This window comes from Carassius auratus, chromosome 10 (genome assembly GCF_003368295.1).
Source record: "Carassius auratus strain Wakin chromosome 10, ASM336829v1, whole genome shotgun sequence".
NCBI lineage: Eukaryota > Metazoa > Chordata > Actinopteri > Cypriniformes > Cyprinidae > Carassius > Carassius auratus.
The window spans coordinates 9,998,559-10,016,321 of NC_039252.1; the positions used below are offsets into that span (position 1 = coordinate 9,998,559).

The window sequence follows — 17,763 nt, forward strand, 5'->3', positions numbered from 1 at the left end:
AAATAATTGCATTTAAAATGTTGAGAGAAAACTGGGAGGCTCATAAAACCCTTAGATTCTAAAGAAAAGAAGTGTGTAAGTAGTTTGTAATAAGTTTTACAATTAGCCAACCACTAATGAGTAAAAGCTTAATTTTGGCTAAATTTGTTTATTGCAACTCTCTGGCCTAGATTTTATTTGATGTTTTATTTATTTGATATAAGGTATAAATGACCTAAATGTTGTGAGATTGCATACCTGAATAGAAAATAAACCACTTTAAACAAAACGATAATTTATCTCATATTTAACTTACTACATGACATTACTACATAATGTGTATTCTTATATGTAACCCTGGACCACAAACCAATCACTAGCAGCACTAGCCAATAATACATTGTATGGGTCAAAATTATAGATTTTTCTTTTATGCTAAAAATCATTAGGATATTAAGTAAAGATCATGTTCCATGAAGATATTTAGTACATTTTCTACCGTGAATATATCAAAACCTCATTTTTGATTAGTAATATCCAAGAATTTGAAAGCTGATTTGATTCTACTCTAACAAACATCAATGGAAAGCTTGTTTATTCAGCTTTCAGATGAACACTGACCTTTATGACTGGTTTCAGTGTAGGGTCACATATTTATGTGATTTAAGATCATGATTCTTTAATGTGGAAAATCATAAAAATGAACAATGACTAGTGTGTGTCCAGTGTGTTGAATTTCCTTGTCTAACAATTGTTGAAATATTTAATGTTACATTAAAAAGTGGAAGTTCATTCACCACTGTGGATCTTCTAAATATAAACTCTAAAGGAAACATTGTGCAACACGCTGAAAACTGGCTCATTTATTATTCACTGCGCATGATGAAGAGCATCATAATTTCAGTTTGATTGAATCATAATAACCCTTCACCCCTTTTAGTCGACCTTTAGACACAAAGACTTCTTATAAAGACTCAGCTCCTGGTAGAAGCACGAACCTTTGACTTGACCGGTGACACGACAGTGAGCTACGGGTGAGGTTTGCTTTCTCCGTCAGAAGTCATTTTTGTCCCAAGCGTGTATCCGTACTCGGAGCCGGTGAGTAGATGGCTGATACATTATTATGCTTTTCTCTGTATTTGTTACATTTGTATCAGGCTCGTATTACTTACACTGCGTATGTCTTCACATCGTGTTTTAAAGATTTCCAGACCGGAACGGTCCTCGTGTCAGTCAAATACAATTATATTTTCCCATGCATCGAATTGCCATTTATATTCTAAATAATACTCGATTCTCTATGTGGTGTTAAGTTCGCACGATCAAATAAATGCATTTGTTTGAGTTTCACTGTCCTCGGTAACTCTTTTAAATGCCGTGTCCTACTTTCACAGTACAATTACACAGCCAGCCAACGCAAACACGCTCCGCATTGTTCCCATCGTTAGATTGGCTTTTTTTATATTTTCGGCCTCCAAATGTTCGTATTGCTATTTCACGCTTGGGCCAGCTAACAGTTTGACTGTTTGTCATTTGTGTTGCTGTCATCATCAAATATTACGTAATAGGTTTGACACCATGTTGATGACGTCACCTCTCTGCTTGAAGTCAGAAGTCATGTTTTACTTTCTGTTTGTTTGTCTTGCAGTATTATTGCATCTATTATTTAATTTTATTTTATTTATGAATCAGTGACGTGACGGATTTTTTTGTCCAGATTAAATATAAATATATATATATATATATATATATATATATATATATATATATATATATATATATATATATATAAATGCATACATTTTATAGTTTTTTTTTATAGGTTTCCCCCATTTCAGAATGTATTTGCGATATAGCTGTCTGGAGGGTCTTAATTTTAAAACATTTTGGTTTCTTTCCGTCCTTATTAAATTTTTTTTTTTATTATTTATTTTTTTTACCAAAAACGAACCTTCCCAGAACGTTTTAGTGATGTTTTGTGACAACTAAAAAGGATTCAAAGCCTACTAAATGTTCCCTGCTGGTTATTTTTAGGTTTTATTTTTATAACCAGCAACAAATGTTACTAGAACCGTTCTGGGAACCAAAAATTCTTAGCTGGAAGGTTAAAAAAAACTCTGAAATTCTATAATAATTATTTAAATCATTTGAAATATAGTAAAATGGTTTTAATGTTATATTTGCAGTCTATTGGTCTTGGCGTGTAGTCCCTCATGTTCTCATCATGAATGTTGTTGAGCCGTATGAACCGGTCCAGCATCACTGGTTCTACAACCAGCAGACGGACTCCAAAGACTCCTGGCAACCCTTCAGCAGAGAAGACTCCCAGCGGCTGGAGGAGGCGTACAGTCGAGGTTCCCATTGACTTCTTCTTAACAAAACCCTAAAACCATTGGTTGCTGTTGATGAAAGTATAGTTTATTAGATCATGGCACAGGTCCACATGTTTGAATGTTTAACCATTATGTCTGATTTGTCTGCAGTGGGTAAAAAAGAAAAGGATGAAGTAGTAGTGGCTACAGATGGAAGGAGGTATGACGTCAGGCTACGTGAAAGGCAGCGTTACTCAGTGTATTGGGAACAGAAGCCCGCTGAGGTCAGACGCTGCTCCTGGTTCCACAAAGGCAACAAAGACTTGAACTACACTCCCTACAGTGAAGATCTCAGCGATTTCTTAGAGGTCAGAAAATACAGATTTTCTAGAACAAATCAAAATCGTCCCGTTTTTAATGCTTAATCGTTTTTCTATATTCATAAACAGGATGCCTATATGATTGCAATGACCCTGAACGAATGGAAGCAGAATGTGGAGCTCCCAACAGGGGACACTGTGATCCTTCACAATCCCAAGGTATTGCCTGAATGGAAAAACTAATGGTAAAAACAGACACTTCTCTGTTCACAATTTACATTCTGTGTTTCTCATTGCAATACCTCAGCTCATGATGCAGTATCCCAGCAGCTGCAAAGAGTTTCCCCCTTCCCCGAATGAACGAACTCAACCCAGGACACTAAAGAGAGGAACTGAGAATATTCCAGTTGAGATACCAGAGGGTAAGTGTATTAGTGTAACTATCAAAATCTATTAAAAATCCTGGTGACTTGCCATTTTATGGCATCGTATAGGCATGTTTCTGTTTCTGAAAAGTAAACTACCTAATATTGGTCAGTATTTCTGGTGCAGAAATACTATAACCTTCATGTAGGTAGCCCCAGAACACATTATGACAAGCTCATCCTTGATGGCAGCTTGAGAGAAATGCTGATAACAGATATACCCATTTCATTCAATACTATATCAAACCCTCTTAGACTGTTTTACTTGTTTATTATGCTTATGCTGTGTACTTTTGAAGCATCATACAGTTAGCTTAGCAACATCTAAACATCTATTACAATTGTTCAGTCACTCCGAATGAGAAGCAGTATTTGTGTTACGATGCTGCCTTAAAAGGTAGCTGTCTCTATAGGCAGTAGACGGCAGGGAAGCTCACTACGTTTTTGTGGATTGTAATGTGTTGCTAACAATATCTGTCTTTTTGTTATAATTTTTTTTTTGCTGTGTTTTTGCAGGAGAACCAGAGATGGTAGACCACCTGGTGTTCATGGTTCACGGTATCGGTCCGGCCTGTGACATACGTCTCCGTGGCATTGTCCAGTGCGGTGAGCCTTTATCTAAAACAGAATACATTGTGTTTGATTGGTTCGCAACAGTTGAGCTGTTATCAAGCCATGTTTATGACACTTTTTTTTTTTCTTATTTCTCTGCTGCAGTGAATGAATTTCGAAACGCCTCCAACAGCCTCCTCAAGAGCCACTTCAGGCAGAGTGAGGGCTCGTGCATTATTGGAAGGGTCGAGTACCTTCCAGTCAACTGGCACAAAGTCTTGCATGGAGAAACTATAGGAGTTGACAAGTAAGACATTGCCTATTATTGTATTCTGGTCATTCCGTGTCAGCTCAACCAGAGGTTGATACAGAAATTATCTCTGGAATCTCTGGGAAAAAGCTGATATTTATAGCACTCGTGCAGGTATGCTCTATGCAAATGTTTTGATAGAATGAAACAAGATACATTTTTACAAGAAAAGTATCATCCTTATGCAAAGTGACACACATTTGGTTTTTGACTACTGAAAATGTGTCCAATTTAACCATTTACTCTTGGGGCCATATTGAGATTCCAATCTGCTTTCCGAAAAAATGAAGATGCCAAAAGGAAAGTTTAAGACCCGGTATCTAAAAGGGCTCTGTGTAACCTCTGTTTAAAGAAAAGAACATTATTATGCTGCCTTCTTTCCAAAGTAATTTTTACCCCTGTAATTTGGCTCTGAATCTCAGGTGAAAACTGACATTTAGACTCCTCTCTACAAAATAGTGTTTTACTCCGTAAATATATGTCCATGACATTTTGGCCTTCATCATTATACATGTTTATCTTTCTTTAGACAAAATACTGCAAAAATCAAATATTTGGGAAGTAAATAAAATTTTATTGATTTGACATGGAATGACTCATTAATAAATGTACTTTATATGTATAATACACACGCATAATTATTTTACTGTTTTATGTCTATTTGTAATAGAGACATTGAGAGAATCACTCTGCCTAGCATTAGCCGCCTGCGTCAGTTCAGCAACGATACAGTGCTGGACCTTTTCTTCTACAACAGCGCTACATACTGTCAGACCATTGTGGACACTGTGGCCTCCGAGATCAACCGTTTGCACAGCCTCTTCCTCCAGAGACATCCAGACTTCACAGGACACGCTTCCCTGGTTGGACACAGCCTTGGTACAAAGTGTTAACTGCACTTTTCAGAACAGAATATTTTGGTTTGGTGATGTAATAAGAACCTGTACTTAGGGACGGTGCAGATATTTTATGTCCATTATAATAATGTGTCATGTTTCACACAGGCTCATTGATCCTGTTTGATCTCCTGACCAATCAAGAGACTGATGCAGATGGCACACCTCATGAGGTCTGTACCAGTTTTGTTATTGATTTCATTGAAATAAAATAAAATATAGAAATCAAATGGGGATATTACATATTACAAATCGAAGTATAATGTTTACTTAAACTAAAATTTAAAAAATGTATAATAATTAACAATATATAGAAATGCAAAAAAACGGACAAAAAGATAAATTAAATTAAAAAGAAAAATTCTATATAAATTAAAAAATAAGCTAACTCACACTATTAATAAATTCTATATTAGTATATAAACAATACTAAAATAACATTAGTTTGCAAAGTAACTATCTTTGTCATGATATATTATCAAATAATTATTTAGTAATAAACATAATTGCATCACTGTGAATGGTTATTGTCTAAAATAGTACAGTACGCTTTAGAATCATAACATCCAGGTGTCTCTACATTAATTGTGAATTTTAATGTCACTAATAAATAGTAACTAAAATGTCTTTGCAAGACATTTTGACTAGTCTAATAACTAAGAAAAATTATTTTATTATTATTATTATTATAAGAGATTTTTAAATAATTAATATATTTTTTTTATATTTAAAAAATATATAATAAATAAATTATTTGTTTACAAACATGTATATTAAATTGCAGCTTTTGCACCTTATGCATTAGATTTGGTTTTAAAGATAATTTCTGAAGAATGTATTTGTGTGGTCTGCACAGCTCCGTGAGGACGCTCATGTAGACCCAGGCTGCGGTTCCTATGAGAGTCTGGAGGAGGTGCTGAAGGGCCATGGGTTAGAGGAGCACCTCAATACACTGCACAGAGAACAAATGGATATGGAGTCCTTGGTCAGTGTTTTTCTTTTTTCTTTTTTTTTTTCTGAATCACCAATAACACACAAAACACAACACTCCAGTTGTTAATTTTCACCCTTCTTACTCCAATTAAATGGCTTCAGATGCTTTGTTCAGAGAAGGACCTAAAAGATATCGGAATACCTCTGGGTCCTCGCAAGAAAATGATGAACTGTGTGAAGAAATGGAAGGTAATTCCTGGAATCCTTTATAGCCCTGTGTTTGTAGGAGAATTTCTTATGACCAGAAATGGAAAGGTTTGCAATGTAGTTTTAATAGTGTGCAGTTTCCTCTCCGCACCCAAAAATGGAAGGGAAGACAGATAAGAGTCCATTGTTTTAGATTGGAATGTCTGGTTTGACACTTTCTAGTAACTACTTCTTGAACATCCAACAGCACTCTAGATCTGGAAGTGGACATGCAGCCAAAAATGAGACCCACTCCCCAAGTCTAGGGATGAGAAATGAACATCACACCCCCACCACTAGTGCGGTTGATTATCAGCATTTTGATGTTGGCATTGGACAAGTAAGTTATTTATATTTAGATATTTAAGCAGCACAACTGTTTCCAACATGGATAATAAATCAGCATATTAGAAAGATTTCTGAAGGATCATGTGACTCTGAAGATTGTTTTAACGGCTGATGAAAATTCAGCTTTGCATCACAGGACTAAAATATATTTTCAAGTGTATTAAAATAGAAAACTGTTATTTTAAATTGCACTAATTTTCACAATATTACAGCATATTTTATTACATTAAAAGACTTATTGATTTCAAATTGAAATTGTTAGAATACACAGTTACAGACAAATCTAATAATAAATAAATTGAGTGGAAATAATTTGTTTTTCATACATTAACTATTTTTCATATATCATTTAATCTCATCTATAAAAGTATTTGTTTTTATATTGGTTTCTGAATGTTCTTCCAAGTTTGGGCTGCTATTGTCTGTTTTTGCCAAATAACAGCATCTTTATTCCGCAGGTATCCATCGATTATCCTCAGTTAGCCTTTCATCCGCAGGCGTTCTTTGCCATGGGTTCACCCATAGGAATGTTTTTAATTGTTCGAGGTCTGAAGAGGATAGATCCTAATTACAGCTTCCCAACCTGCAAGAGTTTTTACAACATCTTCCATCCAGTAAGACACTCTCCAAAACACTGAGAACCTTTAAACTTCCTTACAGCTCTGTTCTTACACCTCGAATATGATGTGTGCAGTTTGACCCAGTGGCGTATCGAATTGAGCCCATGATTTTGCCTCAAGACATGGACTTGCCCCCCATGTTGATACCCCATCATAAAGGCAGAAAAAGGATGCACCTCGGTACGTCAAGTCACTTAATAAACCAAGAGTTTTTATATTCTAAAATTACTTTATGTAACTGAATGAAATGTTTTGATGCTTGCAGAACTCAAAGAAGGCTTGACTCGAGTCAGTTCTGATCTCCTGGGATCACTACGAATGGTGTGGCAGAGCATTTCTCAGGTCCCAGCGCCAGCGCTCGCAGAGGGTGGAATCAGCTCCATGACCCCTACAGATGAAGCAGAAGGTATCTAATGAAACTTTTCTTGATTCAGATATTTAAAAAATCCACCTCATATTTTGAATGTCCCTGCTTAAATTGTAATATTTGTGGTGCAGTGTCACCAATGGAGCAGGAGGAAAGAAACTTCCCCAAGGTGGGGACGTTGAATCGTGGGCGTCGTATTGACTTTGTCCTCCAGGAGACACCGATTGAAAGTTTCAATGAGTACCTGTTTGCCATACAGAGCCATTTGTGCTACTGGTAAGAGAAAATCTTCCATGACACTTGCTATGGTGTATTGTTTATATGCTCTGAAATCTATCATTCATTCTGTTTGTTTGCAGGGAGTCTGAAGATACTGCTCTGTTGGTTCTGAGAGAGATTTATGGAAATATCCCAGCGAGAAACACTAATTTCTGAATGTTATATACCTTTTGTACTGTACAACTACCTTTAAAACCAGTCCACAGTGAGTTGGTTCGCTCCTCACATTTTAACCAGCCAGCCAATAAACAACCTTAAACTTTTTTTTTTTTTTTTTTTTTTTTTTTTTTTTAAATGAAGAATTTCAAATTGGAACCCCAATTGGCCTATTGCCAGGAATTGGGATATTGTTGCAGGATTATGGACATTTCATACGCACAATAAACTTTTGTGCAATAATATGCACTGTAATAGAAACTTGCATTTAATGTGTAGCCTACGTATGTAACTTTGGTCAGTGTTTTCTAATTAATTTAATTAATTAATATTATACATTTTATAATGTTTGGATCTTTGTGATGTGTTTTTTATTATTATTATTATTATATTAAACTCCCAACACTAAATTATTTGTTGTGACGTCTGTATCTAGTTGTTAGACATTCTTTAGATACCAACACTGTTTCTTTAAGGCAGAATTCACATCATAGCCACCGGGAAGTTCGTTCATTTCCCATTTATCCGTCTGGAATATTGCGCCACACATTACCAAACATCCCTTTTCCATACAGAGGCACGAACTGCCCTCCTTCACACAGCCAATGAACACAACAGCATTACGCCGTCAGGACCTACGAGACTTTCATTCCGTCTCTTTAAACGTCCCGCTACCTGAGGATATTCAAACTAAAGGCTGAAAAAAAAGCAAGTTAAAGATGTCCAGCCTTTGAAAAAAAGGTGAGAAAACTCTCTTATCCAACAAGAACCCTGCTAACAACATTACGTAACTGTTACGTAACTGCGACGTAATCTGGTGACCAAAGTTTCGTCGTGGCGACGTAACTAGTTACGTCGTGGCAACCGGAAAAGTGAAAGGTGCGTATACGTCGCCACAACGTAACTTTGTGACGTTGCCAGTAAGTAACTGCGACGTCGTGGCAACGTCGCGGATCGGTGGTCGTGTGCTGGTAATCAGTTGGTCATTTTTTTATAATTATTCTATGGGCGGACATGCAGCACTTGAACCTAATTTATGTCCTCATATGCCCAAACTAATTTAAAGTCTGTTTCAGTAGCTGTGAATGATGAATACTCAAAATGAATTCAGTTAATTTATTAACAAGCAAATATGAACAGTAATACACCCAGATTATTAATAAAAACAGGATATACAGCGACATATGAATGAAAGCATTCAGCCCAAACAGAAGCACATAGATTGAGATATATTAATAATAAATACATTTCCATATATTTAAATATCTATACCCTTCTGTAAGCATCCGGGGTCAAAACATTATGCACAAACATGCAAGTCTTAGTAAGCACTCAGCACATTGCATTTAAATATTATCATTAACAATAAACACATTTATCAACTAATCACAAGCTCCCACAATAATACATCAGCTAATCACACCCTTAACCAAACCACTACAAATAATTCATTGAAAATAATATGCAATAGCTTATGAACAGATGTATTATACCAAATCAAGTTTAATGAATCTCACACCTATCATACAGCATTATGGCCAGTTCACACTGCCACAAAAATATATCTAAATATATATATAATATATCTTACTTTCTCTATTCTTGCAATATTCATGTGTTCGTGTCCCCGAGTAATATCTGCATTCCCCGAAGTCTGAAGAGAACACAATATGCTAGTAGACATTAATCCTTGTGAGAGAGAGGTCTGGTGTGGAGGGTGGATCTGGAACTGACTTCTCTTGATTATCTGTCTTCACAAACTGCCCTGAAATACAGTTCAAACATTAAAAATGATTGTTATAAATGTAATGTAAGGCTCTTACATTCATAATGCTCATTTTGGAAATATAGTTAATATCAGTAATATGCAGCATGCACGATACAAGGAAGTGGTCAGTAACAACACTTTGAGGTATGATATCTATATCAGTAAGGCTACCTTTAAGAAAAAATAAAATGAATAAATTAAGTTGTGTTATGCATTCAAATAGTTAGACATGCTAAAATACAGAATTTGTTAACAATAATAATAAAAAATAATATGCTGGGGAAAAAATAAACATTTCATAGGGCCCTAAACATGTTTTTTTTTTTTTTACTTTTAATAAATTGATGTGAAAATGCATGTTCTACGAAAAAGGAGTAGAGAAAAATGAAATATTTATTTTATCATTGAGGATTTCTTTAAAAAAAAAAAAAAAATCTCGTCTCGCTCTCATGAACTCAGTCTCGTGTCTCGTCTCGTCTTGTGGATAAGTGTCTCGTCACAACCCTAGTAGCCAGAGCAAGAGATACATTAGATTTCTTTTGCATGTCTGACAGTGTAACATTAAGCTGAAGTATTTCTAATGAGTTAAACCTGTATCCTGTTTTCTGGGTAACATTGAGAATATCACTATATATTGTTGCAACACCTCCACCACGACCAGTCTGACAGGGCTCATGCTTATAACAGTAGTTTGGTGGAGTTTAGACTAATGCTAAATCAAAAATGCCTATCAAAATTAACACTGGAACAAACACAATCTTTATTGATTGGACAGCACAAGTACTTCTATTTGAGCATGTAGAACAAAAGTCATCATAGCAGTTATTTGAGAATTGGCTTACTAGTCACATGGAGCGAAGTGTCCTGGAGATGTTGTCCAACAGGAGATCTAAAAAGCCTAGGACGCTCCCAGAAAAGATTCCAATTATTAACAAAAAGCAGTTTCTGTTCTTTACACCATGACAATAACCATTCATTTAAAGCAAAAAGTCTGCTGAACCTTTCATGTCCTCATCTATATATGGGAAGTGGTCCTGACACGATGATCATCATGCAGGTGATGTGCTGCGCACCATCTCGATCAGGCTCCTGAAGTCCCTCTTCAGCGTCTCTGTCTGCCGCAGCATTGTGTCGTTAACGCCGGCGTGAAGCATGTCCACTCCGATGCTCCCCTCACCCTTCAGGATCACGGGAATCTGTGTAGAAATATGAAGAACATAAGCACCAGGGAAACAGTGAGTGTGGACTTTACCTTCAGCTAACATAGCACGAACGTGCCAGACGATGGAGTCTCTGATGATCACAACGTTGTGTTCTGTCTCACGAAGTGGAGCGAATCGGGTTCTGGTGGAGATCCTGAAGACCGGAGGCGGCGGATGGAGAGAGGTCGTCGCCCAGGGCCTGGTTCATGTCTTACACTGTGAAATAGGGTGAAGGACATCTGGGAAGATCGCATCCTGGATACACCGGGAACCACACAGAGTAGAGGTGGTAGGAGGGTTAGCTGTATACTTACCCTGGACTTATGAGCATCAACCCATGAATATTTCCAGCATAGCTCTCCACTTGCTCATCTGGGCCTGCTTCTCCACGATATCATGGATCTGTTTCTTCACGGCCTCCAGCTCCTTATTAGAAATAAACAAACTAGAGAATAGGGGAAATGCAGAAAAGAAAAACAGTAATATGGAAAACATACAAAAATATCTTAAGATACCGGAATTCACATGTTTAGATTTTAGAGATGCATGATGATATATTGTAAAAAATAAATATTAAGTTATTTAATAAGCTTTCTCGGATCACCTGTGTTTTCTATCTCTGTCAGCAGCTCCCATTAGACACTTTCTTGGAACTTCCCCTCTGTTTTAGAGGGTTTTTAAGACACTCCTGAAATCACTGTAAAAAATGTTTTATCAATATTTGTTTACAATGATAAATCAGAACAAGCTTGAAACAGTGGTTTGAAATAGTTTCAGCCCATTTTAGACCGTAAGTGACGTCACTGATAGACTCTACAGTGCAGACTTTTAGGTTAAATTAATTAGCTTAACTTTACTTCATTTGTCTATTGACAAATTACCATCAAAAACATTTACAAAGCAATCAAAACCGATCCTTTACGCATAAGATGTAATTAAAAGCCCAGACTTTCATTAATAAGAGCTCAAATCTAATATGCTATAACGTTAATTATGTTTCTATGCTAGCGTAATACTTGATAGCAGACATTTCAAGAAAAATACCATAATCACAGAGGTATAAATATGAATAAAAAGTACTTAAAGTAGACTGTGGATAATATTAACGTGTTACTTAACAAATCTGTCGCAGTTGTTGACCTTTTCTTTGGTATAACTGACGAGAAACCGAGAAAATGTCAGACGAGACCTCTCCTCTCCTCTCCAGCAGCTGATGTGTACGCGGTTGCCATGGTAACTCAACGGCTAGAAGGCCAATAAAAACAATAAAATAATAAAAAAAGGTTTTAGCGACGTTAGACTTCTGTTTTTACTTTGTTTTATACATTTTATCAACCCACTTATTTATTATAAATTGTAAGACTCACCTCAGAAAGCTAAATTCTCCTGTCAGACACAGTTGAAGTGAAAAGTGCCTCAAACAAACGCGCTGTCCTTCTGATACAACAGTCTCTGCTGCAGATGAGATGATGAGCCAGTCTGTCATTATTTCACGTAATAACTCCATACGAGATAAAAAGTTTCACAACTCTTTTCTTGTCAATACTGTGCGCGCGGTGCGTCAGTTGTGGAAGCGCGCGCCTGTATGTCACGTCATTAAAAGCTTAAAAGCATGTCCATATTCTGACTTGTTGAAAATAAACATATTTTATCTTTAAGGAACGTTTAATCTTGTGTCTGACGTTTAAATCACACTTTTTAAATAGCTCTATACTCAGAGAGCATATAAAGAACGTACAAAAAATATGGTAATGATATTACGTGCATACGACGTTGTAGTTACGTTGCCAGTAAGTCATGAAGTTACCAATATATTACCAATAGAGGACCTATCTGGGACGTTCTTGGTTATCTGGTCACGTTGGAAGGACGTACTGACGACGTTGTGAGTTGGTAATGTGATGGTAATAAAATTACGGGCATGCGACGTCGTAGTTACGTTGTCAATTGGTAAGTCATGGAATTACCAAAAATTACCAGTACGTTACGTAACTGTTACGTCGTGTGTTAGCAGGGAATGTTACAGAAATGTTCCCTTTTTTCTAATCTGCTTGGAGGGAATTCCAAGTTGAAGCCGGTGATGTTGTGTTTCATACTCGCTCTGCTCACGAGGCAGAATCGCTCGCCTGTCAGAAGTTTTAACATTTGCTCTCAGTTGAACAAACATTAATCAGTTTCTTATTAATATTCCGTTAAATCAAATGGAAATTGAATTCGCTCATCTTAAAATGTTCGCTTTTCAACATTCGAACGACTCGTATATAATCTTTCAACGAGTCAGTTTAACTAAACGAGTTCTTTACGAGTGGGACCGAGCAGTTCTCCAGTCAACTGTCAAACTTGGTTTCAGTCAGATATGTCCGTTTCTTAAATAAGCCTGGGATCGTAAAGAACATTTTAAGGGAATTATGTGCATTTTTTTTAAGTTAAAGAAAACTTATAAACGGATAAAGAACACGTATGCGCTCTCCATTTGCGCTATTTAAAGTAATAGTTCGTCAAAAATATAAAAGTTCTGTCATCTTTTTTTTTTTTTTTTTTTTTACTCTCCCTTCTGTTGTTCCAGCCCTCTATGGCTGACTTTGATTAGTGGAACACAAACGGAGAAATTTAGAAGAATGTTAGAGACTGACAGCCGCAGTCAGCGTTCAATTTGATTACAGAAAAAGTTATTAAAATGACCGTGACTGAGGAAAAAGCCATGAAGTTTTGGAACAACATGACGGAAAATAATGACAGATTTTTTTTCATATTTATAATAGCTTATATATAACACTATTAAACACTAATGAAATGTTTAAATCAGTACAAGGAGATTAATATGTATCTCTTGAGGGTTTTCACAGGTTGAGTCACTTCATTTAACTTTATTCTTTAATGTTTATATTCATCATGTTTATTCTTATTTCTTGTTTCTCATATACCCACCGTGTTCCTTGCGGAACTTTTTTACTTCAGAATGCTTTATTACTTCCATGGGAACATATTTGTTTCCCTAACCTATCCATGTCTTGTATGCTTAACTCAAGTCACGCTTTTTGAATCTAATCCAAACTTGGTCATATTATTGTGTCTCAAAAAGGGTGCCTTTGTTTTCACAATTATGCCATTTGGTCCCCTCACCAAAATGTAAAAAGCTAGTTAGTGGGACTTAACATGCACCAGTGCACAATTTTTATAATCCTTCTGTAGTTGAAGTCCTGCGTTCCTTTCATAGTCACGTGGTTTGCCTGTTCATGGAAATACCTGCATCATCTTTAATCGTCAGAGAAGGAAACTTTATCTGGGATATGCTGATGAAAATGAAGAGCTGAACGGACTCATTACATGATCAGTCATGTGTTAACCACTTGGGAAAAAAAAAGACCTCTGCATTGAAGTCAGTACGGTAATTGTGTATTAGCTTTATCCACTGATGCATAGGTCAATTCACTCTCTAGGCTTGTACAAAGAAAGTTATACAAGTCCCCAAACTAACCACGTTCAGAAAGCTTACATCAGAGACCCTCCCGCTTATATAAAGACTGTTTTTCACATTGTTGAGGTATCGAATCAAGAAACTAGGGTGCGAAAATCCAAATTTAACTAAAATATACAGGCTCATATTAAACACCTGGTGTATGTTTTTGTTAGAAAAAAAACCCTTCATGTGCTCAATGGAATGAATTTGAATACATTTAGCATTACATCACTTGCTCACCAGTGGGTTCCTTTGCAGTGCATGGGTGCCGCCAGATAAAGAGTTGATTAAAAACATCATCACAATAATCACACACTTATGGATTTGTTTATTACAAACACACAGCTTTTCGCTTCACAAGATGTTCATTGATGGACTGGAGTTGTGTAGAATACTAGAGGATTATTGTGATGTTTTTAGCAGCTGTTTGGACTCTCATTCTGACGGCACCCATTCACTGTGAAGGGTCCATTGGTGAGCAAGTGATGTTATGATACATTTCTCCAGATCTGTTGCAAGGAGGAAACAAACTCATCTACATCTTGGATGGCCTGTGGATGACAATTCTCAGCAAATTTTCATTTCGGGTGAACTGTTCCTTTAAGTGACCATCTGGCTCACAAGACCATTACATGTGGATCGCGTCATCTTGGCTCGGTTTTCTCTTTTCTTCCTAGTATTTCCAAGTTTCTTGAGGCAGAAGAGTGAGGTCACACCTAAAAACACTCATTGGTTGGAAATGTCGAGTCTTGTGCCTCTCAGTCGAGTTACAGTGCTCCAGGATGAAACTGAGTTCTAATCTTGTGAATCTGAAGCGATATCTTTCATGCACGCATACTCGGATCTCGACCCCCACAGTGTGCAGTAGACTATGTAATCGTCGCTTGTTGGAAGGAGGATGTGGAAAGATATTAAGTCAACAAAGGGCAGTTTCCCAGCCTGAGATTGCTCATGGTTTTGTGCCTCCGAAAAAGAACGTAGAAAGAGTCCCGACTGAAGAGAATGTGTCATGTTCCTGACCTCTAGTTCCGCTTGTTGCATGGCAACCGCGTAAACACACATAAGCAGAATCTTATATATGGATTCTCTTCAGCTTTATAGGGCTGTTTGGTTCTTATTTTCAGAAAAATCTTTTTGTGGTTATTTGGGGTCCACTCAGTGAAGCAAAATACACTGACATTTTTTTTCTAAGTATTTTCCATGTCTATCAGCCTCATGTGCTTTAAAGGACTCTCTACTATTAACTTTTTAGTAAGTGGTTGTCTGTTTTCATAGACTCAAATTTGCCTATTTGCTCGGCCACACCACAAGAGGGCAGACTTTATCAGATTCAGTCATCACGCCTTTCTATAAGCGTTCACTGAAAATACTGTGAACACCTCGATTCAGACAGATTTGGTCTTTATTATGATATCTAAAAGTAATTATTACATGAGAGCCAACCAAGAACCAAAAAGTATTTAAATTTAATTAATTTTCTCAACATTTGTCAACAAAAATTCACTATTTATTTATTTTTTTATACAGAATTCACTTTTTTTCTGCAGGTTCTTTCTTATTTTACTGATAATGTAATGGTAGCTAGACAGAGAGTGTGCCATGTTTGTTGTTGTTTATTAGAAAGCTAGAATAAGAAGTCAGCCAGAGCAGAGGTGAAATGCAAAGAGTAAGACTTTATGTGTGGAGTTGTTAACTGGTTGTGGATGAAGAGTGTCTTCGGCTGCTTTTTGGTTAATGAGACCTTCTGTTCTTTGACAAACCAGCCAACAGAATGTATCTCTCAGCAACATCATTTCAGAAATGTTCGGTGGTAGCATTCCGCAGCAATGTGAGATCTGCAAATTTAACTAAAAGTGTGTCAGGTATATGTGAGGGGAACCTTCAGCTGAAGGCTTTGCCTGGAGCCTTTTCTTTTAAATGAAAAGTTGTTTTGTGTAATGTAATGACTTTTAAATGTACTGGAAGGTATAAAAAATGTTACGTTGGTTTATTCATTTGTCTAATGTTCATTTAAGCTTCTGTAGTATCATTGTAGCTTTCGATGTGAAGATCGTATCAAGATTTTGCATGAAGGAAACTGACAGTTATTTTAGGTCAATTCTTTTTATTTTTATCCGTCCAGGTCTTAAATAAAAAGTTCACTTATCAAAACAAGTCATAAATTACTCACCCTTATGTATTTTGAAACTTATATAACTTTTCTGGGGAAAACAAATGACATATGTCCAGAATGTCCAAGATGCTGTTTTCCATACAATAAAACCCTCTTGTCATTCCAAACCCATACAAGTGTCTTTCTCATGTTGATCAAGAAGAATTTTGAAGAACCAAACAGTTGTTGGTCCCCACTGACTTCCACAGTAGGTAAAGAAATACTATGGAAGTGAATGGGGACCATTTAGAGAAGGCTCATAAAAGGCTAATAAAATAGATTTATGACCCCTTTAAGCACTTGTGGAGTGCGATTATCTCATGTTTGGACCGGCAAAACTGCCCCATTCATGATTCTATTGTTCTCACGAAACAAGCCTTTCACACATCAGCCAGATATGACACAAAATCCTCATTATTCTTTAGTTTTTATTCCACCATTATTAGCTTTTGTCCTGGTATTTCAAGGTTTACCAAACCACAAAGCTCCAATCTCGCTTCAATCTCATTAAACATTTACCCCACTATTATCAAAAGCCTTACTATAAAAATACAAAACATTTTCTTACGACATTGCGTGAATTATCATGACAAAATGCATTATGAAGAAGAACTGCACCTGCCATTAGCTGCATTAGAGCTAACGTTAGCATCAAGCTACATAAGACTATTCATGAGTCTTTCAACTGATGCACAGTTTCAAGTAAGAGTGTGATGTTTAACGTGCTGTGGAAGTTGAGGATCTTTGACAGCATTAAATTTCAGTCTTTTCCTCACACAAATCTATTATATGGCTTTTGAGTCCACATCCCCTTCTATTGTGTGGAAAAGAGCAGCAAAAACATTCTTCAAAATACATTGTTTCATGTTCCATATTTAAGTCAAAGAGGTTTGGAATGAGAGGGAGTAATTGCTAACATTTTCAATTAGATATCAAGCCTATCACCACACATACTGCTGTTCTTTTCCTTATCTGCACTCAGTCTTCCCGCACGAGAGCCTTTTATAGAACATAATGTCACATTGTTTTTACCTTGATGTGGTCTAAAAAAAGATCAGCTAATCAGATTTGACCCACATGTGAGATTGAACCTTATTAAGTCTGTCACAAGCAACATTTTTTTAGTTCGTCTATAAGAAAGAGTTGTTAGCAGTGCTGAACTTTGTCCACGTCAGTGCTTGTTCAGAAAAACATGATCACTGAGATCATCAATGCAGGTCCATCCACAACACAATGAGATAAACCTGTCGGGATGCGTAACTTTCCCTGCTAGCGTTCCATGAAATGTCCCACGTCTGACTCACAGCTTGAGTGTGTGTATGTGTTTGTTTAGAGGTCATGTGCTACTGCAACTACTGTAGGAGTGTGTGTGTGTGTGTGTGTGTGCTGAGGTGGGAGGGGCATACAGCGTGGAAACAAGCAGTCTTTCAGCATTTCT

At 36.6% G+C, this 17,763-nt stretch overlaps 1 protein-coding gene and 2 long non-coding RNA genes across 7 annotated transcripts; 1 reads left to right on the top strand and 2 right to left on the bottom strand.

Moving 5' to 3' along the window:
• Positions 1-866: 866 nt before the first annotated feature.
• LOC113109777 (phospholipase DDHD2-like) lies at positions 867-8,084 on the top strand. 3 transcript variants are annotated; one of them, XM_026273539.1, is made up of 17 exons: positions 867-1,077; positions 2,166-2,333; positions 2,463-2,659; positions 2,741-2,830; positions 2,919-3,033; positions 3,553-3,642; positions 3,754-3,895; positions 4,569-4,777; positions 4,903-4,967; positions 5,651-5,779; positions 5,890-5,976; positions 6,182-6,313; positions 6,780-6,935; positions 7,016-7,121; positions 7,207-7,347; positions 7,440-7,584; positions 7,668-8,082. In XM_026273539.1, exons 2-17 carry the CDS (start codon positions 2,204-2,206, stop codon positions 7,741-7,743), a joined length of 2,010 nt encoding a protein of 669 aa, XP_026129324.1. In that variant the 5' UTR covers positions 867-1,077; positions 2,166-2,203; the 3' UTR covers positions 7,744-8,082. The 3 variants fall into 3 exon arrangements, with proteins under 3 accessions (XP_026129324.1, XP_026129323.1, XP_026129322.1); XM_026273538.1 differs by lacking the exon at positions 867-1,077 and adding an exon at positions 1,144-1,207 and having other exon boundaries at positions 2,466-2,659; positions 7,668-8,084; XM_026273537.1 differs by lacking the exon at positions 867-1,077 and adding an exon at positions 1,144-1,207 and having other exon boundaries at positions 7,668-8,083.
• Positions 8,085-8,846: 762 nt separating this feature from the next.
• Positions 8,847-10,393, bottom strand: LOC113109780 (uncharacterized). The gene is made up of 2 exons (XR_003293017.1): positions 10,354-10,393; positions 8,847-9,508 (listed from the first exon to the last, which is right to left on the bottom strand). It is a non-coding gene; the product is annotated as an uncharacterized LOC113109780 (long non-coding RNA).
• Positions 10,394-10,790: 397 nt separating this feature from the next.
• Positions 10,791-12,729, bottom strand: LOC113109779 (uncharacterized). 3 transcript variants are annotated; one of them, XR_003293016.1, is made up of 5 exons: positions 12,081-12,729; positions 11,854-11,958; positions 11,318-11,410; positions 11,028-11,158; positions 10,791-10,929 (listed from the first exon to the last, which is right to left on the bottom strand). It is a non-coding gene; the product is annotated as an uncharacterized LOC113109779 (long non-coding RNA). The 3 variants fall into 3 exon arrangements; XR_003293015.1 differs by having other exon boundaries at positions 11,028-11,139; positions 11,833-11,958; XR_003293014.1 differs by having other exon boundaries at positions 11,833-11,958.
• Between the last annotated feature and the right edge of the window lie 5,034 nt (positions 12,730-17,763).